General features: G+C 42.4%; 3 protein-coding genes and 1 pseudogene across 3 annotated transcripts; 2 read left to right on the top strand and 2 right to left on the bottom strand.

Annotated features, from left to right (window-relative positions):
- The first annotated feature begins 173 nt into the window (after nt 1-173).
- LOC122521789 lies at nt 174-2,054 on the top strand. Its single transcript, XM_043642528.1, has one exon. The coding sequence runs from the start codon at nt 174-176 to the stop codon at nt 2,052-2,054; it is 1,881 nt and encodes a 626-aa protein (XP_043498463.1).
- A 21-nt stretch (nt 2,055-2,075) lies between these two features.
- LOC122521788 lies at nt 2,076-5,140 on the top strand. The gene is made up of 4 exons (XM_043642527.1): nt 2,076-2,510; nt 2,628-2,955; nt 3,094-3,342; nt 3,522-5,140. The coding sequence occupies exons 1-4, from the start codon at nt 2,076-2,078 to the stop codon at nt 5,138-5,140; spliced, it is 2,631 nt and encodes an 876-aa protein (XP_043498462.1).
- Nucleotides 5,141-7,961: 2,821 nt separating this feature from the next.
- Nucleotides 7,962-10,700, bottom strand: LOC122521786. The gene is made up of 2 exons (XM_043642526.1): nt 9,674-10,700; nt 7,962-9,460 (listed from the first exon to the last, which is right to left on the bottom strand). Exons 1-2 carry the CDS (start codon nt 10,698-10,700, stop codon nt 7,962-7,964), a joined length of 2,526 nt encoding a protein of 841 aa, XP_043498461.1.
- Nucleotides 10,701-11,866: 1,166 nt separating this feature from the next.
- Nucleotides 11,867-13,717, bottom strand: LOC122521785 (annotated as a pseudogene).
- Between the last annotated feature and the right edge of the window lie 9,144 nt (nt 13,718-22,861).

Genomic DNA, 22,861 nt, shown 5'->3' with positions numbered 1-22,861 from the left:
TCGCTACAAGCCTAGAAGCTGCCTTTGTTCGAGACTGTGAGTACGACACACGAGACATTTATTAATCCAGAGGATTCACGTGAGTTTTTACAAAAGGTCTTCCTAAGTTTACATTTTTTCGGAATTGTAGTTCCCCCTCTTTTCTCTTTAACCTTCCGCCTTTGTCGTTGAAAATGCCTCGTTCGACTAAATCGCGTAGTGAGGTCGAACGCGTTACATTAAGATACGGTCATATTAAAAGAAGAATTGAACAAGTTCAAAAATTACTAAGTGAAGTAGATCGCGCAAATCCACTTGATATTAAAAAATTAAAAGTTAGAATCATCGAACTCGATAAAGATATAGTGATACTAAAGGAAATATTAGAAGCACCGCCTGAAAATATCAAAGAAGCATTATTTGAGGAGATCAACTCAAATTTAGAAATCGCTTTCGAGATCAAAGCTGAAGCCGAGTTAGTAGTAGAAGGATTCGAAACAATTAGCGTTCAAAGTACAAATTCACCGGCCGCGAGTTTGACTTCTCATACGGGCATAGTGACTAACAATCCGTCCATAGAAAATAATTATAGGATACCAGCGGTGCAGTTGCCTCGGTTCGACGGGCAACACGAAGAATGGCCGAGTTTTGTGGATGCGTTCCAATCGGTGATAGGAAAGAATTCTGAACTTCGGGATATACAAAAGTTTAGCTATCTAAAATCATGTTTATCGGGACCGGCCGCTGAGAAGATACGTGCGCTCGAAATTACCGCAGATAATTATCCCATAGCGTGGAAGACATTGACCGACTATTACAACGATCCGCTAATATTAATTAATAAGCACGTGCAGGCCATTTTGGAAGGCCCTCCGATTAACGACGACTTCCCCGAGTCATTAATCGCCGCGTCCGATGCGTTGAATGCGAATTATGGATCGTTATTAGCAACTAAAAAGTCGTTCGTCGATCAGTTTTCCATTTCCGCGCATCTCTCGCGAGTAAATTCGGCTACTCGCCTCCGATGGGAGGAACAGCGATCGCGAGACACATTACCTACGGTAGAAGAGTTTGTGGTCTTTTTACGCGAGAGAGGAAAGGCGTTATTAATCACTAAATCGACGGAAAGGAATAGAAGGATTGAACGTATGAACGCGCCGACAAAGCCCGATAGGATTCAGCTTTGGTCTAGGAGAACATTGCGTAAAGAGCCTATTTTTAACAGTCCGCGAAATTGGCTGCGAAATACTGATCGAAGAAGACAACAACCACTTCAAGCGTATTCTACTCGTGTACCTATCTCGTGTGGCATATGTCGCGATAGGCATCATACTACGGAGTGCGAGCAATTGCTTAGGGCGGAACCTGAGGTTCGCAAAAAAATCGTGGTTAATGCCAATTTATGCTTGAATTGTCTTCAAGCGGGTCATCGATTTAATGTATGCAAGAAGGGCCGTTGCAGGAAGTGCAAAGGCGGACATCATGAGTTGTTGCATATAAGAGAGACCGTTGCAGCAAGTGCAACGGTGAGCACCACGAGTAGTTGCATCCAAGGGGCATTGAGAATGCAGGATGCACAAGTACGGCTCAGTCACTCGCAAGCACCCGCGTTGTTACTAACGGCGGTGGTGCACTTGTTAGATCGCGACGGAAGGCCACACGAGTGCCGTGTACTCCTGGATTCAGGTTCCGAAGCACATTTTCTAACGATCCGGTTCGCGAATCTTCTACGTATAGCCACACAAGACGTGGACGTACCGATATCGGGATTAAACCAAACTAGAACTAAAGTTAGCCAGGCGATCGAGACAATTATGAAATCGCGAACTGAAGATTACGCAATAAGGTTAAAATGTTTACTTCTACCAACCGTAACGAATCGGTTGCCCGCTCAACGAATTCCGCGAGAAGAGTTAGTCATTCCGGCAGGGATACAATTGGCAGATCCTGAATTTCATCAACCTGCAAATGTGAACGCGATTCTAGGGATCGAAATCTTTGCGTCCTTATGGCGCTCGGGTCAGACCATCCGATTAAGTGACGGTCTAATAGCACAGAAAACGGTGTTAGGTTAGTTCGTTATGAACGCAGGGAACATGCGTATTCCACAGAACGTTAGTTGTCACGCCGCTACCATCGAATTACAATCACAAGTAGAAAAATTTCTGAAAATTGAGGAAATAGCGGATAATAATATTCGATCGCATGAGGAAGAGTTATGCGAGGTTCATTATAAAAACAATACGCGACGGGATGAATCGGGCAGATATATAGTGAGGTTGCCTTTTAAGGAAGAGGATCGACAGTTAGGCGATTCTTACGCGAACGCGTTGCGAAGGTTTCACGCGCTCGAACGATCGTTATCGCGCAAGCCAGAGATGAAGGATGAGTACACAAGGTTTTTATCTGAATATGAGGAACTAAAGCATATGACAAGAATAGAAGGAGCATCCCGTGAAAAAGGATATTATTTGCCTCATCATGCCGTACTAAAACAGACTAGTCTTACCACTAAGTTGCGAGTAGTTTTTGTGAGATTTAGATCGCGCGCTATCGCGATAACCGCGGACATCGCGAAAATGTACCGGCAAATACGAATGGATCCACGCGATCGCAAATATTAAAATATTCTTTGGCGCCCGAATAAGAACGAGCCCGTGAGAACATATAGGTTAAACACTGTAACTTACGGAACCGCCTCCGCGTCGTTTTTAGCAACGCGAACATTGCATCAACTCGCGAGCGACGAATTTCAGCAATTCCCAAATGCCGCTGTCGTACTTAAAGAAGATTTTTATGTGGATGATTTATTAACAGGAGCACATACAGTTAGAGAAGCGAAACGAATTCGCGATGAATTAATCCAAATCACCAAGGGAGCAGGTATGCATTTGAGACAATGGGCTTCTAACTGCGTAGAAATCTTAGAGGATTTAGATACTACCGATAATAATATAATGAGCCTGGATTCGTCAGGCACCGTTAAAACTTTAGATAATAATTAGAACGCGGCCGAGGATAACATAGGATATACGGTAAAGAGAGTAAATGATCAAACAAGGATCACTAAGCGTAGCATATTATCCGAGATATCGCAGCTATTCGATCCATTAGGTTTGTTAGCTCCGGTAGTAATCACCGCCAAAATCGTGATGCAAGGTTTATGGCAATTAAAATCATCGTGGGACGAAGAAGTCCCAGCCGATATGAACGAGATATGGCAAACTTTTCGACGAAACCTCCCCACTCTCGAGAAGATAAGATTCACGCGAAACGTCGCGGGCGACGGAAAAGAAATAGAAATGTGTTTCTGTGATGCGAGCGAAAAGGCTTACGGCGCGTGTATATACGTGAAAACCATGGGTAAGAATCCCCGAATATCGTTACTTTGCGCAAAATCAAGGGTAGCTCCGCTGAAAACACAATCTCTCCCGCGTTTAGAACTTTGCGGCGCATTAGTACTCTCGCGATTGTTTAAGGCCACAAAGAACGCTTTACGTAGAAGTTTCGCCGTACAATATTTTGGTCAGATTCGACAATAGTATTGCATTGGATTACCACTCCGCCGCACACCTTAAAAACTTTTGTGTCACATCGCGTAGCGGAAATTCAGGAAAACACAGCCCGCGAGCTGTGGCGACATGTACCATCCGAACATAACCCCGCGGATTTAATATCTCGAGGCGTTACCCCCATTGACCTTCGTGAAAATAAAATATGGAAGTCAGGACCGACGTGGCTCGTTAAACCGGAATCAAATTGGCCACATAGTCGATTAGAACAAATCGAAATTCCAGAAATAAGAAGGATTGCAACGCACGCGATATTGAACACTCCATTTAATTTATTTACGCGGTATTCTTCATTCATAAAGTTAAAACGGGTAATAGCTTATTGCGTTAGGTTCGCACGCAACTCGCGCAATACAAAAGAAAAAAGGATAATAGGTGAATTAACGGTAGACGAGTTAAAGGACGCAGAATCAATTGCTATTAAATATGTGCAAAAAGAAGCATTCTCCGAGATCATCAAACGTATCAAATCTAAGAAAGAGGTTTGCGCGTCGTTTTCTGTACTTAACCCTTTTATTGATAGTCTGGGAATAATAAGAGTAGGAGGTAGATTAGCCAAAAGTAATTTGCCATACGAACGAAGACATCCGGCACTGCTGCCCAAGGATCATGCGATTACAAACGCGATAATACGTGAAAAACATTTTCAGATAGGTCACGGTGGTACGCAAGCCACATTGAATGCTATTCGCGAATCGTTTTGGCCAATAAACGGGCGAAGTAGCGTAAAAAGAGTAATTTATAAGTGTATCATTTGTCGGCGGTTAAAACCCACCACGCCTCAATATCCAATGAGTGATTTACCAGCGAATCGTCTATTACAAAATCGTCCATTTCTCCATACCGGCGTAGATTTTTGTGGACCGTTATTTATAAAGGAAAAGCAACATCGGAATCGTGGTCGTATTAAAATATACGTAGCAGTATTCGTTTGCTTTAGCACTAAGGCCGTACATCTAGAACTCGTGAGCGATTTAACAACTGAAGCCTTTTTAGCAGCCTTACATAGATTTATGGCACGCCGTGGTAAATGTTCGGACATATATTCTGACAATGCGACAAATTTTGTAGGTTCCGCGAACGAATTAGAGGCCCGCGTATCGCGAAGTTTAGCAAACGAAGGAATAAAATGGCATTTCATCCCACCACGCTCCCCTCATTTCGGAGGTCTGTGGGAAGCGGCGGTAAAATCATTTAAACACCATTTAGTACGAATTGTCGGCGATACTTTATTAGGATACGAAGCGTTATTAACTTATGTTTTAGAAATAGAGGCAATCCTTAATTCCCGTCCTATCACTCCCTTGTCTAATGATCCAAATGATCTTCGTGCTCTCACACCTGGCCATTTTTTAATTGGTGAATCATTGACGAGTTTACCAGAAGATGATTATCGGGATATACCATCTGGACGTCTATCACAATGGCAACATGTCCAGCAGATAAAACAACATTTTTGGAACCGTTGGAACAAGGAATACTTAAATGAACAGACAGTTAGAAAAAAGTGGCACAGAGGTACAACCGACGACATAAGCCCGGGTATGTTAGTCATTCTCCGCGAAAATAACTCCCCACCTCTTAAATAGCCTTTAGGACGCGTTACGGAAGTACATAAAGGTTCCGACGGTATAGCACGCGTGGTAACTGTGAAAACCGCCAACGGTCTTTTAAAACGCGGTATTAAACATCTTTCTCCTTTGCTGTACGATGCATAAAAATTTTGAATTGAGAGTTAGTAGAAGTAATTATTATTTATGTTTAATTCATCTGTAATATCTTGTTATTTGAATGTATGCATTTGAATGAATGTATTTGCTAATGTATATGTAAGTGTGTGTGCAGCGTGTTGAACGGTGCCCGTTCAAGGGTGGCAGTATGTTGCGCAATCCTTTTTTTTTTTTTTTTTTTTTTTTTTCGTCAGGGGGAAAGACCTTCAAAAGGCCCCCTGGGCCCGGTACCCAAGGGAGTGTCGGATTTGTACCGACTAAAAAACCCACCTGGTGCAAATCATTCATTCGCTGGATGGGAGAGGCGGATCCGTGATATATATCACAAAAACACACCCACTCTCCCATCCCGATGAGCCTGGCCGGTGTTTTGCCATGCTCTCTTCATTCATACAAAACACTCACACCTTAAAACTAAATAACTACTGCGCCTCACGGTCTTCCGGAGGCGCAACTTACTCTACCTATATATGTATATGTACAAACCCGACCATCCATCCCAAGATGCACTGGTCGGGTTCACGCATCCCATGCATCCGCATGCAACACTCATCTCGGGGGAAGCGACGCGCTAGACCGGGCCAGGCGCCGCCAAAGCTGCCCGGAGCCTCGCCCGGGGGGGCCGCCTAGGAGCTAGTCTCCTTTGCGGCCCAGCATACATTCTTCTCCTATTGAGAAATTCTCTTTCTCTCACTCTCTCAGCATCTTCCTTGGCCTTCATTACTAGTCCTGAAAAGGACTGGAATGCAGCCCACGCCATCCCGGGGAGGGTGAGCTGCACCCCCCTCAACTCTCTGACCAAGGAATCCCTCGCATTCGTCCACGCAGGGCATTCGATCAGGGTGTGTTCCGCGTCGTCATTATCCGCACCGCAGTGAAAGCACCGCGGGGAGTCTGTCTTCCTAATACCATACAGGTACGCGGGAAAACAGCCATGGCCAGTCATCAGCTGAGTGGTGTGGAAGGTCGTTTCCAAAGAAAACGGCCTTCCAACCCACTCCCCAACCCGGAAGCGATGGCTACCCTCACGCGCACCCCTGTTGCTCCGATTGTTCCAACGAGACCTAATTCTTCTTCCTTCCATGCTGCAATTGCCCTCCTCTTGGCAATGGCACCCAGCACGGCCCTTGTGCTAGGGGAAACGGGATCCTCCGTCTCCCTGACCGCTGCGTATACATCCGCCAGCTGCGGTGCCAGATGGTCGAGGGAATGATCCCCGCGACCATCATTGCCGCATGGAAGGATACCGTCCTATAGGCGCAACACACCCTGATTGCTACCCTTCTCTGCAAGGCCCGAACAGCCCGCCTGACCCTCTGATCTTCCGCAACAGCGCGCCACCACACCGGAGCACCATAGAGGAGCACGGAGTGGATCACGCTGCTGTAGAGTCGTCGCTTCTTCTCCCTCGGCCCGTGGAGGTTCGGAAGGATCCTCCCAATAGACCGAAGGATCCCCTGCACTTTCGGGATTAAGGCCTCGAAGTGGGGCCTAAATGTCAAGCCTGAATCTAAAACTATGCCCAGGTATTTAACGCTGGGCTTCACTGCAATACAAACCCCCCTGAGTCTGATCACAGGGGGGGGAGCAATCCTGTGTCTGCGGAAGGCAGAGACAGGGAAGGTCATTGCCTCCGTCTTCTGCGGCGCCACTTTAAGGCCCAAACTCTCGATTTCATTCACAAGGACCTCGAGGTCCCTTTCACACGCTAACACCGCACTAGATAGGTCCCGCCCCGCTGAAAGGAGGGCCGTGTCGTCCGCGTAGCAAACCACACGAGACCCCCCCGACAGCGGGACCCGGAGGACCCGATCGTAGGCGATGTTCCAAAGTGTGGGACCCTGGACGGAGCCCTGTGGGACCCCACACGTCATTCTTACATTATAGACGTTGCCCTGTCCTCCGATGAAGGGCAGGAGCCGAAAATAGTCCTTAATGATATTTACAAGGTAGGTGCGGAAGCCACTTCCCTCCATAGCCTCTATCACAGTCTCCCAGGGGAGCGAGTTAAAAGCGTTGGCGACGTCCAACGACACTAGGACGCCCACCCGTCCACTACTCGCGTACTCCTGTATATAATCCCTCACCTCGCCGATGGCCCCGAGGGTAGAGTAACCCACCCTGAAGCCATGTTGACGGGGCGAAAGGACACTTCTTAATTCTAAAAACTCGCTCACCCTGGTGACGATAACTCTTTCAAATAGCTTCCCCACCTCGTCCAGCAGGCATATCGGCCTGTACGAGCCGGGCGTGTCCTCGCTACAGTCATACCTTTTCTTAATGAGGACGAGTTTTGACTTCTTCCACGCCCGTGGGAACACTCCCCTCCTTAGGAGCATGGTGAAGCACCTCGCCAGGCCGCTACCGCAGTGAATGGCTGCCTTCTTAATCACCAGGCCAGGGATCCCATCGGGTCCCGGTGCTCTCCCGAGACCGACCTTTAGAGCGGCCTTATGCACCTCCTCAACGGTGACGACGATATCGTCCGTGTCTTCCGCGTTGTTATTTGGGGCAATTGGACGCCCGTCCCCCGGAAATAGTGCCGCCACAATTCCCATCAGGAGAGAAGGATCCAGTGCCTCAGTAAGGGGGGGGGGACACCGCGAGCCCTTAGCTTGTTCATCACTAGCTTGTAAGGTCTCCCCCAGGGATCTTCCTCGATGGTAGTGAGGAAGTCCCTTCAGGCCGAAGCCTTGGCCCTTCTGATGGCACGGACCAGACTCCTCCTAGTTTCCCTCCTGTCCATCAAACACTCACCAATCCTGACCAGATCCCCACTACGCCTGGCCCTTAGGTAGCGCCTTCTCGCCGCCGTAGCCGCCCTCCGTAGGACCGCAATTTCCGGCGACCACCACGGCACCGCACGTCCCCAGTTTACCGTAGATCTAACCCTCGGCATGGCTATTTCACATGCCCTCAGTAGGGTTTTATTTGCCCACTCCACTAAGTTTTCTACACTGGCACCATTGTCCCGTGTCCAGTTACCGGACACGAGGGCTGCGGCGAGTCTATCCTCGTCCACAGCCCTCTTATCCCACCTTGGGAAGGTTCTATCCCTGGAGCGAAGGCTTCGGAAGCCTGCAGCCTCGTGCCCATACTTAAATATAATATATAAATGGTCCGAAAGAGACTCAGCCTCATCCACCCTCCAGTCCGATAAGCGGACACTAGCTGCCGGAGATCCCCACGTAAGGTCTACAACGCTCGACCCTTGCGGCCGAACGCACGTGGGGTGGCCAACCTGGTTACCCAGGCTTAGGTTCAACCTATTGGCCCACATACAGAGCAACTCACCCTTTAGGTTGCTTCTGCCTTCCGGATCCCATCTAGGGAACCGGGCATTAAAGTCCCCGGCAACCAGCGCTGGAAGAGCGGGAAATGTTCCTAAGAGCTCTTCAAGCTCATCAAGGAGTCTACAAAAACTATTAATATTCTCGCTGGGAGGAAAGTAGACAGAAACTACCAGCGAGTCCCCCCACTTAGCGGCTACATAAAACAAACCCCTGCGCACCAGGCTACAGGTTCCTCCGCCTTTGCCCGCAACAATCGCAGAGGACCCGGCCCTGTGAGAGGTTTGGGAGCGCCCCGCCTCCACGCAAATCGGGCACTTGGGTTTGTTCCCACAGTCCTTAGTCACGTGCCCTGGCTCCCCACATCTAAAACATACGCCCATCCTGGCGCTCGGCGCCGGACAAGAAGCCGCCACGTGGCCCCTCGCCAGGCACCTATGGCATCTAAGGGGCCTGGGTCTGACCGGGAACACCCGGACCCTGCTCCGCCCCACGAGGATGCTACCTTTTCCTACGGCAGCTTGGCAAAGTGCCGTCGGGGCCACAACTGTGGCCTCATAACGGCCACCCCTGCCCAGATGAATATCTCCCATACTAATAAGGTTGGGGTCAATTCCCGCCCTACCCTCCAACAACCCGCACTTGATCGCCGTCAGGGTGGTAGTCGGGTAAATCCCCACTAGTTTGATGGGGCTAGTTCGTTGAGGCCTAGCTATTTTGGCCTCCGGCAGGACTCCCCTCAGGGCCTGCGCCACTTTGTCTGCCTTTGCATTCGCGTCCTTCCCCCGGACCTGCCAGATACAAGATCCGGTCAGACCACGCCTATAAGAGAGCCCCTTAGCCCCTATCTCCTCCAGGTTGACGCATGTTTCAACTTTCTTAAGAGCCTCTAAATACGAAGCCCCTTCTGTGCATGTGAGAGACACCGCTGCGGTCTCCCTTATTCTTCTTTTCTTGTTCTTCTTCTTCTTCTTCTTCTTCCTTCCGGTTTGATCCTCCACCACAGGGTTTCGTCCCCCCGCACGAGGACGGACAGAAGGGGCAACCCTCCCGGCATTCGCTCGTGCAGGCAACGACCCCCCAGCGGGCGCAGCAGTCTTACCCCTCCTTCTGACTTCTACGAAGCCGTCCCCGTCCGGGACAGAGGTCAGAGGCGTCGGCGTCGGCGGCGGGGGAGCAACCCGCGGCCGGGCTGTGACCTGGGCGTAAGAGCCCCGTCCCCCCTTTATCTCGATCAGTTCTTCTTGGATATTTATCATAGACTTGGACAGCTCGGCGAGGATTCTCGCCGTCACCTTGCCGTCCAAATCTTCCTCTTTCCTGGCAGCAACTAGCCTCCCCTCTGCGAAAGACCGGGCCTGGTTTGCTGCAACTGCAACTGCTCTAGTTGGGGCATTCGCAGTATTCCCCAGTTTCGCTTTTTCGAGAAGCGCATCTTTTCGTTTCAGCTCACGCCTGAGGCGCGTGCACTCCTCTTCAACTTGTTTGAGCCTGTTATTGGTGGCTCTCGCTTCGGTGCGCAGCTGCTCTAGCGACTCTCGTATATCGGAGCCGCAGTTCGCCCTGTTGCGAGCCTGCAGCTCCCTAGCAATTTCCGCAATCCCCAGGTTACAATTTTTGATTCTTCCGGAAATCTCCCCTTTAATGTTGCCGCAGGTCTTCCTTCTAACCTCGGCCTCGGCGGCATGATCCAAAATGAAGTCGATTAACCTCTCGGTCTCCAAACTGGAGACTGATGGCCCCTCTGGAACGACCCCATACATATTTGTGAGATCAATCACCTCATCCTCCGATGACGAGGTGTAGGCAACTGGTCTTGCCCTCTTCTTCATAAATCGGACTGGAATTGTGTCCGATTCCATCTCCTCAATGCACCTGATAGTGCACTTTGGCCCCTCTTCCAAGGAGCGCCCTCGTCTTCCTGTAGCATTGGTCATTCCGCAGGCCAGGTCGCCTACCCGCGGACAACTTCCCGAGGCAGTAACCAGAGTCTGGGCCGGGTTGCCTACCGCAGACTCATGACAGTAGCAGGCTGTCGACGATGGGTGGCCTGTCCTACCACCACCAAGCACCGCCGTTGTGTGGGTGTCCCTCCCACACTGGTTGGACACTGAATTTGTACCTTCCATATTTTTTATTATTATGTAGGCACAAGCCCAGTGGAAAGGAAAGGGAATAAAGGAAGTAAAAGGCGAAGAAAAGAATAGAATAGAGGGGATAGAAAGAATCACAGAGAGGAATAGCCACACAGAGCACGCACACACCATTCATACCCTCCCTTTTAGTCGCCTCTTACGACAAGCAGGGAATACTGTGGGAGTATTCTGCCACCCCCTACCCACGGGGGGGATGTTGCGCAATCCTACGCAAGCGAGTGAGTGGGAATCGTTTCGAGACATCTCGAGACGTATCGATAATCGCCGAGATATAGGGACAAAAAACATCTTAGTTACGGTGTACTGAAGGAGCGCATCAAACTCCGTGTAGGGCGCTTGTGTCGCCTGGCACGCGTTCTCCCACTATTTCTACTAGTCCAATCATATGCATCGACAGCTACGGTTTCTACGGGTTTTTCTATAAAAGCTCATGCTTTCACGCTTCAACATGATTCTACCACGAGACCTGCGAGCGATCACCTCGAAGAGAACTACACTCTTGCGCTACTACATCAGTGGAACAAAGGAACAAGAGAAGAAGGCCACGTGGTCAGAATTATATTCTGCTTTGGATTAACATCATCAGCGATAGCTGCCGATAGGCAAGCCAGCGACACATCAACAACAACTGTATTTTCAACCAGCGTTTTTATGCCGAAAGGCTTTTCCCTGCAACGAGTCAAATAAATCGTACTTATTAGTACTGACTGGGCTCAAAAAATATATTTTAATTTATTTTCACCTACCCTCATTCCTCATCCACCTATAAGTGCATTTTCAACGACAAGAAAACCACCGGAGTACCGATACAAGGCGTCGCTCGTTCAACAAATATATTACCGATATAGTGATTTTATTAGTTTGCATTTGCATGTTTCATATTTATTAATATTTAAATTTAAAATATTTCTCTATTTTTTCTTTTCTAGTCTTCCAAATAAAAAATATACCTGTACCCGATGAAAGACGCAACAGGCGAAAGAGGATAAGCTACAGATCAATCTCCATTTACGATCGGAATCAATTATAACCGGACTGGACACCTACAATGACAACACTGACAAGAAGACGGAGAAATAGCTTATCTATCGCTCATTCCGAGAATAAAAGTACCAAAAGATGTCTCACCGAGCGCGTCGTTAAAGAAGTGTAGAGCGTCCGAACACATCGTTACCTTTCTCATAATTGTTGCTCTTACAAAACGATAACAAAATTTTCCTTCGGGTTTTATTGAAAATAACTAGCTGGTTGTCTCACCATGAGAATTTCGTTTAGACATCTTACTGTATATTTATTCTCGGAATAAGCGATAAATAAGCCATGTATTCAATCTTGGGTTGGACGCCATATATTTTTTACTGCTTCTTCTTCTACTCCTTTTTCTGCTACTTCTGCTTCTTCTTCTTCTGCTTCTTCTTCTAATTCATCTGTTTCTTCTTTTGTTTCTGCTTCTTCTTCTGATTCTTCTGCACCTTCTTTTGCTTATTTTGCTTCTTTTGCTGCATCTTTATCTGTATTTTCTGCTTTTTCTGCTTCTTTTCCTGCTTTCTCTTCTGATTCTACTGCTTTTTAATCTGATTCTTCTACTTTTTCATCTGACTCTTCTGCTGATTCTTTCTTCTGCTTCATCTTCCGTTTATTCTGCTACTTCTACTACTTCTTCTGCTTCTTCTGATTCTTCTGCTTTTTTTTCTTCTTCTTCTTTTTCTGCTCCTTGTACTTTTTCTTTTGCTTCTTCTGCTTCTACTGCTTTTTCTTGTGCTCCTTATTTGCTTATTCTGCTTCTTCTTCTGCTTCATCTTCCGCTTATTCTGCTTCTTCTGCTTCTTCTGGTTGTCTTTCTTCTTTTTCCTCTTCTGCTTTTTCTGCTTCTTCTGCTTCTTCTTCTGCTCCTTTTTTTGTTTCTTCTGCTTCTTCTGCTTCTTCTTCTGCTCCTTTTTTTGCTTCTTTTGCTTCATCTGCTTATTCTTCTGCTTTTCTGATACTTCTGGTTTTTCGGCTCCTTCTTGGGCTTCTTGTGCTTCTTCTACTTCCTCTTCTTCTTTTCTGGTTCTTCTGGTTTTTCTGCTTCTTCTGCTTCTTCTAGATATTCTGGTTCTCCTGCTTCTTCTAGTTCTTCTGCTTCTGCAACTGCTTCTAAGTCTTCTTCTTCATCTGCTTCTTCTTCAGCTTCTTCTGCTTATTTTTTTGCTTCTGCTTATGCCTCTTCTTTTGCTACTTCTTCTTCTTCTTCTTCTGCTGCTTCTTCTTCTTCTTTTTTTCTGCTTCTTCTTCTGATTCATCTGTTTCTTCTTCTGATTATTCTGCTGCTTTTTCTTCTGCTCCTTCTTTTGCTTATTTTGTTTCTTTTGCTGCATCTATTTCTGCATTTTCTGCTTTTTCTGCTTCTTTTTTTGCTTTCTCTTCTAAATCTTCTGCTTTTTAATCTTTTTTTTCTGCTTTTTCATCTGACTCTTCTGCTGCTTATTTTTTCTGTTTCATCTTCCGTTTATTAAGCTACTTCTACTAATTCTTCTGCTTTTTCTGCTTGTCCTTCTGTTTCCTTCGCTTCTGCTTCTGCTTCCTTCGATTTTGCTTCTACTTCTAATTTTGCTCATACATCTGCTTCTTTTTCTGCTTCTGCTGATTCTTCTTTTTTTGCTTCTTCTGCTTTTTTCAGCTTTCTCTGCTTCTGCTTCTTCTGATTCTTCTTTTATTGCTTCTTTTTCTTCTGCAATTCATTATTTTTTTTTGTTTTCTTCTGTTTTTTCTGCTTTTTTTTTCTTTTTCTTTTGCATCTTCTTCCTCTTTTGCGTTTTCTCTTTTTGCTTTTTTGTTGCTTCTTCTTCTGCTTTTTTTGCCGTTTCTTTTTCTTCTTTCGCTTCTGCTACCTCTTTTGCACCTTCTTCTGCTGTTTTTTTTCTTTTGCTTTTTCTGCTTCTTCTTCTGCTTTTTCTTCTGCTTCTTCTGCTTCTTCTTCTTCTTCTTTTTCTGTTTCTGCTTCTTCTGCTTTTTCTGCTTCTGCTGCTGCTTCTTTTTGTTTTGCTTATTTTTCTTCTCCTTCTTCAGCTTCTTGTTCTGCTTCTGCTTTTGATTGTTCTTATACATTTTCTTCTTCTTCTTCTTCTGGTCTTTTTTCTGCTTTTTTTTCTTCTTCTTCTTCTCATTTGTTTGAACGTTCAAGTGAAGTTGAATAATAATGTAACCAACGTAATATATATGGATGTTCGTTTAAATCTTTGCTTAATCGTTCAAATATAGCAGCTTTTTCCCTAAATTTTACGCGTCTTTCTGACCTTCCGGCTTCTTCGCGTGTTTTGTCTCTTCTCGTTTTATACGAATTTCTTCTTCGAATTTACTCTATTTACGCAGCGTTTAGACGCTATTAAATAACATATTCTTTATTATTATATACATATTTTATTATATTATTATCATTATTGTAATGTTAGAATATATCAGAATTATGTTCCAGGGTTTTTACGCCGCAAGGCTTTTCCCTGACGAGCCAATAAAATATTACACTTTGTATAGGCTCAACAACGTGTTTTAATTTTATTTTAATTCAACCCTTTACCTTCCTCATCATTAGCTAAAACCAATCACAAGAGTACTTATTATTTAGAAATCTTCGAATATGTCCCAGTCGGTTCGTCTGTAGAGTGTAAGATGTCTTGCTATTCTAGAGTAAAGAGAGTATCCTTTTTTTTCGAGATCGTCATCGATACCGCGTTGTGGTCGCTATCGTAGAGTAAGCATTTCAAGTTTCCGTCTTTGTCGGTGTTGTGGAACTCTAATCTACAGTCCGCTATACAGATATCTATGTATGAGTTTCCTCTGGGAAATGAGGGGATATCTGTGCTCCTTAGACAAGCTTTATACTCTATGTCGTTATCTTGCAGCCAATTGAAGAGAAATGTTCCTCTTGGATTGCATGTGTTATTTTTCCAGTGTTGGTGTTTCGCGTTCAAGTCGCCTGCTATTACGTAATAGTTATTCGATGCTTCCAGTTTCAGGTATCGGAACATTTTCGCGAATTCGAGATGGAATTCTTTTTTGTGGTTACCTGCCGCGTAAGCTGCAATTATGTATATCGAAACGCCATCGGTGAGGTTGAGTTTTATCACAGTTGTTTCTATTATTTTCGAGTTCGTAAGTGCTTGCAGATTTATATTGGTGTACTTGATGTTTCTCTTTATTGCTATAGCGGTACCCCCACCTTGAATGGAGTTTGGTCTGTCTGTTCTTATGATGTCGTAGTTTTGGAATGATATTTTATGGATGCTATTAAGCTTGGTTTCGCTTATGAGAATGATGTCGGGATTATGTGTTTTCATAAATTTAAGAAGAGTTGCTCTTCTGTAGTTTTGTATGAGCGAGTTTACATTTATGCTGACTATGTTGAGTCTTTGCTGTCTGTTTTTATTTTTTTATTAATATGCGTGTCCATTGTCATTTTGTTCGATGATATCAAAAAGAACGTCCATACGTTTTGAATTTTCGATGACTCTCTCTTTAAGCCAGTCAAATTGCTTTTGAAAGACCTCTATGAGAGTCTTCTTAACGTCTTCGGCTATTTCTAAGATTTTTTGTGTTTCTGTTATCGGTTGGTGGTTTTGGATAACGTTAGTGGCGAATGCTTCTCTGCGACCCACTCTGTTGTTTGTCGGGTTGTTTGACGCATTTGACGCATCAGTACCCCATGTTACAATTGGATGCTACATGCCCGAGTCTTTGGCATTTTTTGCATTAGATGATTTCGGTTTTTCTCAATTTTTCCCATCTTATGACTTGATGGTTGACATATTTAATGCTACGCAATTTTGAGGATATGCTAGCTGCCGATATCTGCACAATGAACATTGGAAGTTTCTTGTTCATTTTCAATGCCTGAGCTGTTGTGAATCTCGATACTTTGATGAATTCAAGGTCTTTAATATTCATTTCTTTTAGCTCATTGAGAATTTCTTCTGGTTCGAAGCTATTGTTCATTCCTTTAAGGATGAACGTTTGACTCTTTTCAGTTTTTGGGTTGTATGTGAAATACCTTGTATTTGATTGGTCTAAAGCCGCCTTGACTTTATCGTAGTCTTCGTAACTGGACACGTTCACCGTCAGTATGTTTTCTCCATTGTCTCTCACATAGAATTCCTCGATTTTAAGCTCTTTCTTCAGAGCTGTCGTTATCGTTTTCGCGTTTTTTCCAACGATGTTTATCGGAGGTAATTTACATTTTTTTCCGTAGTTCGTTCTTGTGCGGTAAGCCGCGGTTGTTTCGGTGTATCGGTGTTTTGTTTTCTTACTTCGGTTTGTTGTTGTCTCGCTTCTACATCGTCCTTGGGAGTTAACGGAGCGAATCTGTTACTAAGCTTTATATTATCTTTAAATGATTTTACGCTGCTCGATTCAGAAATTATATTTGAAGCCGGCGTTGAGCTTGTTCTTCTCTTTTCAGTTTTCTTCAATTTTTCGTTCTCGTTCTTTAATTCTTCGTTCACTTTTTTTAGGTCTTCGATGGTCTCAGAAAGATCGTCAATTTTTTTCTGCATTATTGAACGCCAAAGGTCAGTACTTTCTTCGTTTACACTCTGAGGTTTTTCTTTATCGGTGTCTTCATATGCTTTTTCCCCCTGTCTATCCCTCTTCTCGGGTATTTTAGCTTTCGGATTCAAGCGAGCGCGTTTTTTGGCCATTGTATTTCATTGTGTTTCTATTTCAGTTTTATCACTGTCCATTTTACTACTATTTATATACATCCGTTACTGCCGCCTCCTCTGTAGGAGGCTCGCATGTTAATCGAAAGTAATTATCGATGCTCAGATTAATATTTTCTTTGCTTTTTCTAATAATTTCTTTCTTATTATAGCACTGGTCGATCCAGTTTTTGCACTAACCGTGAAAATTCACGTCGGATTTCACTCACGTACGAACTCCGGCACGATCCACTCGCCTAGATAGTTCGAGGAGAAGTCGACGAGAACTAGTACTTTCATCGCGGTATGGCCGTTGACGAGAATAACACATCTATTAATTGCTCTTAACCATTGAATTAGTAGCACTACTACGGAAAAAAAAAGAAAATACTACAAGTCGTCTCATACATACGATTTTATATTGGCTAGAGGATACTTCCCTGCGGAACCCCAGCTTTGATTAATTTGATGTTCGAATGAGTGTTATTTATTTTTACGTAGAATGTCCTGTCGGAAAGATAAGATGTTAGGAGTTTTTAATACAAGTGTGGAAAGTGTTTATTGATTATTGTTAGTAATCCTTGATGCCATACTTTATCGAAAGCTTTTTCTACATCTATGAATACAGCGGAACAGCACTCCTTATTTTCTAAAGCTGTTATTATTGTATTAGTTAGTTCATGTACTTGTTCAACGGTAGAGTGTTTGTTTCGGAATCAAATTGATGGTCAGAAATCAGGTTTTTGACAGAAATTATTCTTTTCATTCTATTCTATATTATTTTTTCCAGCAGTTTAGATTGTAATGGTAAGAGCGATATTGGTCTATATGAGTTTACATCAGTCGGATCTTTATTAGGTTTAGGGAGCAATATAATCTCCGCGAGTTTCCAAGTACTTGGGAAGTACTGGACTCTCGTAATACTGCATTAAATATTCTTGTGAGCTTCCTTATTGCTTTAGGTGGCGGTTCCTTTAGTATTCTGCCATTTATTAGATCGTAACCTGGTGCCTTTCTTATTTTGATTCCTGATATTAGCATTCTAATTTCTTCGGCTGTTGTGCTATTAATGTTTACATGTGATTGTTTTTTGCTTCCGACGTCATTTACGTTAGTGTCTGTGCACGTATGAATATTGAAGTTATGTGCTGTAAATATGTTTTCTAGGTTTGTTGCGAAGGTTTCCGCTTGTTTTTTTTGTGCTTTTAGCCCATGAGCCGTCAAGATTTCGTATGGCTGGTATTGATTTTACTTGTCTTTTGAATCTTTTTGTTGTTTTCCAGAGAGAGTTATTTGTATCTTCGTGAGGTGAAAGTGATATCAGGTATCTTTCGAATTCTGCATTGTTGTGATCCCGTATGCTCTGCTTAACATCTTTGGTTACTTTGTTTAGTAATCTCTTATTACTCTTTGTTTTATTTTTCTGCTACCTAGCATTAACTTGCCTTTTTACTTTTATTTTATGCAAATAATGCTAGGATATGACGAAATTTTTCTGGATAAAACATTTTGGGATGTAGATGCCCACGCTGCTTCTTGTATAGCATCTGTTAGGTTGTTAACTGCATTTCCTATTTGTAAAGAGGTCTTGAGCGGAATGTTAAAGTTTAATTTGGATTCTAAAGTTTCTTTAAAGATCACCAAATTTGTGCTTCCGTTGCACAGCGTTGGTGATTTTTTATATAGGATAGGTTTGTTATGGTAAGTTATTATTATAGGTGAATGATCTGAACTGAGATCAAGTGATGATTCGGTTTTGAAGTGCATTAGGTTTAAGCCTTTTAGGACGCCGAAGTCTATTAAGTCGGGAGTTTTATTAGAAGCTGATGGCCAGTATGTTGGTTCATCTGTTGTGAGAATGTCTAGGTTTGCGTTTGTTATGTAGGAGTTTAAAATTTTACCTCTTGGTGAAGTTGTTTTTAATCCCCAATTTGGATGTTTGGCGTTAAAGTCGCCAGCTGCTATAAATTTATTACCTAATTCCTTGAAAAAGTTGTTCCATTAGTCGATTGTAATTTTAAATTTTGGCGGTGCATAGATAGCAGATAGTTTAATTGAATTACCCTGAGGTTTTAAGGTAATTGTGGTGGCTCGAAGGTAATCGTGGTCTGTTTTACTGTGTAGATGATGTTTTATCTCGTTCTTAATAATTATGGCAGTTCCACCATACGCTTTACCCGAAGGATGTTTTGTGTCATACATGGTGTAGTATGGAATATTTATATAGTTTTTGTCTGTGAGATGAGTTTCAGATACGAGTAGAATGTCTATATCATGCGTATATATGAATGCTTTGGTTTCTCGAATTCGTTGTTGTAATCCGTTGCTGTTCCAAACCGCTATTTTTATTTGTGTATCCATTATTTGTTATTAAGTAGCGTTTTTGTTAATAGTTGTAGCATTGTGGTGATTTGTTGCGTGTGTTGTTTTAAAAGAGAATTTTGCCCATTATCATTGTGATAATGATATCTGTATTCTTAATAGATTGTTTTGGTAGTTCTTTAATGTCCGATGTCTCCTCTGAGTTTATGTCTTTTGTATTTGTATGTGCACGTTTGGTTACTTCGACGTAGCTTCTTCTTGATTCGCTGAGTTCAACTATCGGTGTATTATCCCTGTTGGCATTTATGTTTTGTTTATTGTAGTATGTTTCTTCGTAAGGATCGTCTAGAAAAGGTTTTTCCAATACTTTTTTTCTCAGCGTTGGATACAGTTTTTGTTGCAGTAATTTTCTTTGTAATTGCTGGATGTTACCGTGCAGTTTACACATATGACTTTTTCGATTCTGCTCTCTTGAGGACAGAGTGCTGTTAAATGTTTTTTTGCACATTTTACACATGCAGGATTTCTGTTGCAGTAATTTTTTGTGTGCCCATAGGCTTGGCATCTTGTGCATTGAGGTATTTCTCTTTTAGTTCTTGGTGGTTCTACTTTAATCATTGTATTAAGCAGGGTATTAACCTCGTATATATTTTTGTTATTATCCTGAGGAGCTAGTTCGATAAGAAATAAAGGTAGCGGCTGTTTGGTATCGAATTTTATTATATTATTTATTGATCTTAGCTTGTGGCCAATTTTGTTTAATTCATTTGTTATTTCAATTATGTTGGACTTGGGATGAAGTCCTCGAATAACGATTTAATAGCTCTTCTCGTTTTTTTCTTGATACGTGCGGTATCCCGCGTTTTTAGTTTTTAGTGCATTTATTACCTTTCTGAACGTATCTGGTGTTGTAGTTTGTACTTTCACTTGGTTGTCCTTAAGTTGTTTTATTACGTAATTGTTTTTACCAGCTGTTTCATCCAGTAACTCGAGCAGAGGGTCAATGATTTTTGCATTGATGTATATTGGTGGTGGCTTTACTGCTTTTTTTTCTTCTACTGCTTTTCCTGCAGTGTTTTGAGTTTATGCTGAATCGTCGAGTAGATCATAAGAGTTGCTTATTGGTATGTCTTGGAGCAATTTTGTTGGTAATGGTGCGGAAGAGTTATTATTATTGTTTCTTTGTTCACTTATCTTGCGTTTTTTTGAGTTTTGTAACTTGGTTGATTTAGCGGGAATCCAGTTTTGCGAATCTTTCGAGTCTGTATCCATCTCACTTTCCATACACGAATTTCTATTATCTATTTTGATTATTCTCTTTTCTATTCGAGCATGGTTTGAGGATTGTTTTGCTTCCATCGACGGTTGACCTATTTCGGTATTTTGAATAATGAATCTGTTTCCGTTATTAACGATTTTAGAGGTGGGATATTGTTACTTTCCATGGTCAAAACTTTTTGCCATAGGCTTGACCACGCGGTTACCCGCGGGGTGAAGTGTTACCTCGCTGGTACACTGGTCGCTCACCCTTGTATCTGCGATGTAGACCAAACGTACGTTACACTGTATCTCAACGTAATTATTATTTAAATACTTATATTCTCGAGAGCGGTAGATAAACACGTCCGTATTTACTAACGATTAAACGGAGAATGTGTTTTCTCTCTACTAAAGTTTAGACCATCCTACGAAATATGGACGTAGCAAAGATATTCCATATAACTACATATATACAGATTTACTGGTAACTTTTAAAGCATCCATAAAATGAGCAGTAGTCCAGGAAGGATTCGTTGTTATTAATTGCGATAAAAATTTTATACAATCACTACTACTTATGGTGTTTAATGGATACACACAAATTAGGGTAATAAATATCATATTAAATGAAAATAATAAACCAGAATTCAATTGTCGCTAAACATACGTCAGGAAACTATAATAATCCAACGACAGAACTTCTTCTGCAGTATTGTTAACACTTGTGCCTTTTCTAAAATTTACCCATAATCTGTGCAACACCACTTTCAATTCGCAATCCATTTTTAAAAGTGTTCAATAGTGACCGAAAACTTATCAATACAAGCGAATCTTAATATCCAAGTATTCAAATAACTCTCTATATAAATGTTAATCTTTGATTATTTATTAATCTCGTTGTACTGTGTTGTGATCGTAGATAACTTTGAAATATTTCAAATTGGAATGAGTATAATAGTTGTACTGCTGTGTGGAATTGATTTGATAATAGGTGTCATTGTTAATAGCACTAATTAGAATTTCTCGTAATACATAAACAATAATATCTTATAAAAATATGTAACTTTATCGTTAGTGATGGAATTTTATAAATGATTTGATTGTCGTTATTCTGACTGAATGTCCTTGTGCCAGCTAGTGATGATAAACATGGATTTCAATATTATTGTAGAAAGTGTCACAGGTTCATTGCGTATCGGAGCGTAACCGTTTACTTCTATTAGTTTTTTATTACTAGACTGCGGATGTTAACGCAAATGTTTATTTTAGATAGAAGAAAATAAAAATTTTGAATTTGGACAGAAGTTTATTACATCATTTATATTTATCGAAAATGTGTTTGTTATTTTGTAATTTCCGTATAATGCATATGCGTTAATTTTATTACATATTCCGTACATATGTAACAGCATATGCATTTCACTGTGTACATCTCAGAAAATACGTTCTATCCATCATTGAGCTCTTACACGATAACGGAGATCTAAAGTCACATCCATTCCTAAACTATCCTTGGGAAACGTAAATACAAAATGTTCCGGAGTAGCGTGGTTCGCACCACCAGTGAAGGGACAACACAACGTGAATTGTACCCCTCAGAATCTATAATGTTCTAAAAACAAAATTTAAAATGTAAATTATAAAAGTGAAAACAATGCCTGAAGAAAAAAACTTCTAGGTTTAAGCGGGAGCGTATAAAAGAACTTAAAGCTTGAGGACTGGTAAAATACGTTGTTATTTTTTCGCGACTTAAAATGAACTTTTCTAAAATTTTCAGGCAAGCACATACAAACTCTTGTCCGTGATATTTAATTAAAGAAAAAAGAACGAGCAGCCTTAATGATAGAGTTATAGGCTAGGCCAGTGATGACGAACTTTTTTGAATGCGTGGGTCAAATTCGGCTTATCGTCGATTGCAGCGCTAATGCGTGGGTCAGCAGGAGGAGGCGAATCAACTTTGGGAACTTAGAATCAAAAAAGGCCATAAGTTCGGAATAAAATTGTAGTAATCTTATTGAGAAACCTTCTGTTGTTTATGTTCGGATAGTTTTTTAATATCAGGTTTATACAGTGGTCTTCCTCTAAGATATCCGTCTGTAAGATATTACTTTCCCTCAATTTACTCTACTTCTCTATTCATTTTTCCCACTCTTGACGCAAAATAGTATCTTTTAGCATGCGCCTACGCCAACATATGTATCCCTTCTTTCTTTCTGTATTCCTTCTTCTTTTATAGCCTCATCTCTTTCGAAAGGAAAGGGGTCCCTCTTACTCTGTGAAATATTTTTCTCGGAACCAGAGCCACGAGCTTGATATATCAGAGGGGACCACTGTATTGCGCATTCATTAGTTTTTCACATTCCCAAGCTTATTTCTTTTCGTCGATTTTACAAAATTCATTTACAAGAATAATTTTTCACAGAAATACGTTGATCCAAATATCGTTAAAAGAGCAAGTTTCTTAATTGATTTAAAATTATTTGATAAACATTCCCATACATTTAATAGAATATTATAAATTTTTAGTGTCGATTCATTATCAGCGCGTGGGTCAGCATCGGATTCGCGGGTCATAGGTTTGCCACTCGTGGACAAGGCCGTTCAACGGAACCTGTATCGGTCTGCAAACGATATCTTGAATAAACATACGTACATTAAGTATTTGACCGTATCTTTGGTTGGTATAGCTGCTCCATTTATGGTCATAGGAGGACATGTGCGTTTACGCAGCGTGATGGTTATATGCGTCCATTTACTTTTGTTGATATTTACACGCCATTTCTGTGACATCAACTTTCTATTATTCGCATATGACGTAGAAGCATGTCAGTCGCGTTGAAGAGATCGCCGTCCGATGATAACAAAGCTGTATAGTCCGCA

The sequence above is a fragment of the Polistes fuscatus genome, unplaced genomic scaffold (genome assembly GCF_010416935.1).
Source record: "Polistes fuscatus isolate 324 unplaced genomic scaffold, CU_Pfus_HIC Scaffold49, whole genome shotgun sequence".
NCBI classification, from domain to species: Eukaryota; Metazoa; Arthropoda; class Insecta; order Hymenoptera; family Vespidae; genus Polistes; species Polistes fuscatus.
Note: the sequence above shows the minus strand (reverse complement) of the source record. Positions and strands in the feature narration are given on the sequence as shown.

Coding starts and splice junctions, on each gene's coding strand:
- LOC122521789 (XM_043642528.1), top strand. CDS start 174: ATGCCTCGTTCGACTAAATCGCGTAGTGAGGTCGAACGCGTTACATTA.
- LOC122521788 (XM_043642527.1), top strand. CDS start 2,076: ATGCGTATTCCACAGAACGTTAGTTGTCACGCCGCTACCATCGAATTA. Junction 2,956..3,093: donor AATGAGCCTGGATTCGTCAG/GCACCGTTAAAA, acceptor TCGATCCATTAG/GTTTGTTAGCTCCGGTAGTA. Junction 3,343..3,521: donor TATATACGTGAAAACCATGG/GTAAGAATCCCC, acceptor ATTCGACAATAG/TATTGCATTGGATTACCACT.
- LOC122521786 (XM_043642526.1), bottom strand. CDS start 10,700: ATGGAAGGTACAAATTCAGTGTCCAACCAGTGTGGGAGGGACACCCAC. Junction 9,461..9,673: donor CGTAGAAGTCAGAAGGAGGG/GTAAGACTGCTG, acceptor CTTCGTATTTAG/AGGCTCTTAAGAAAGTTGAA.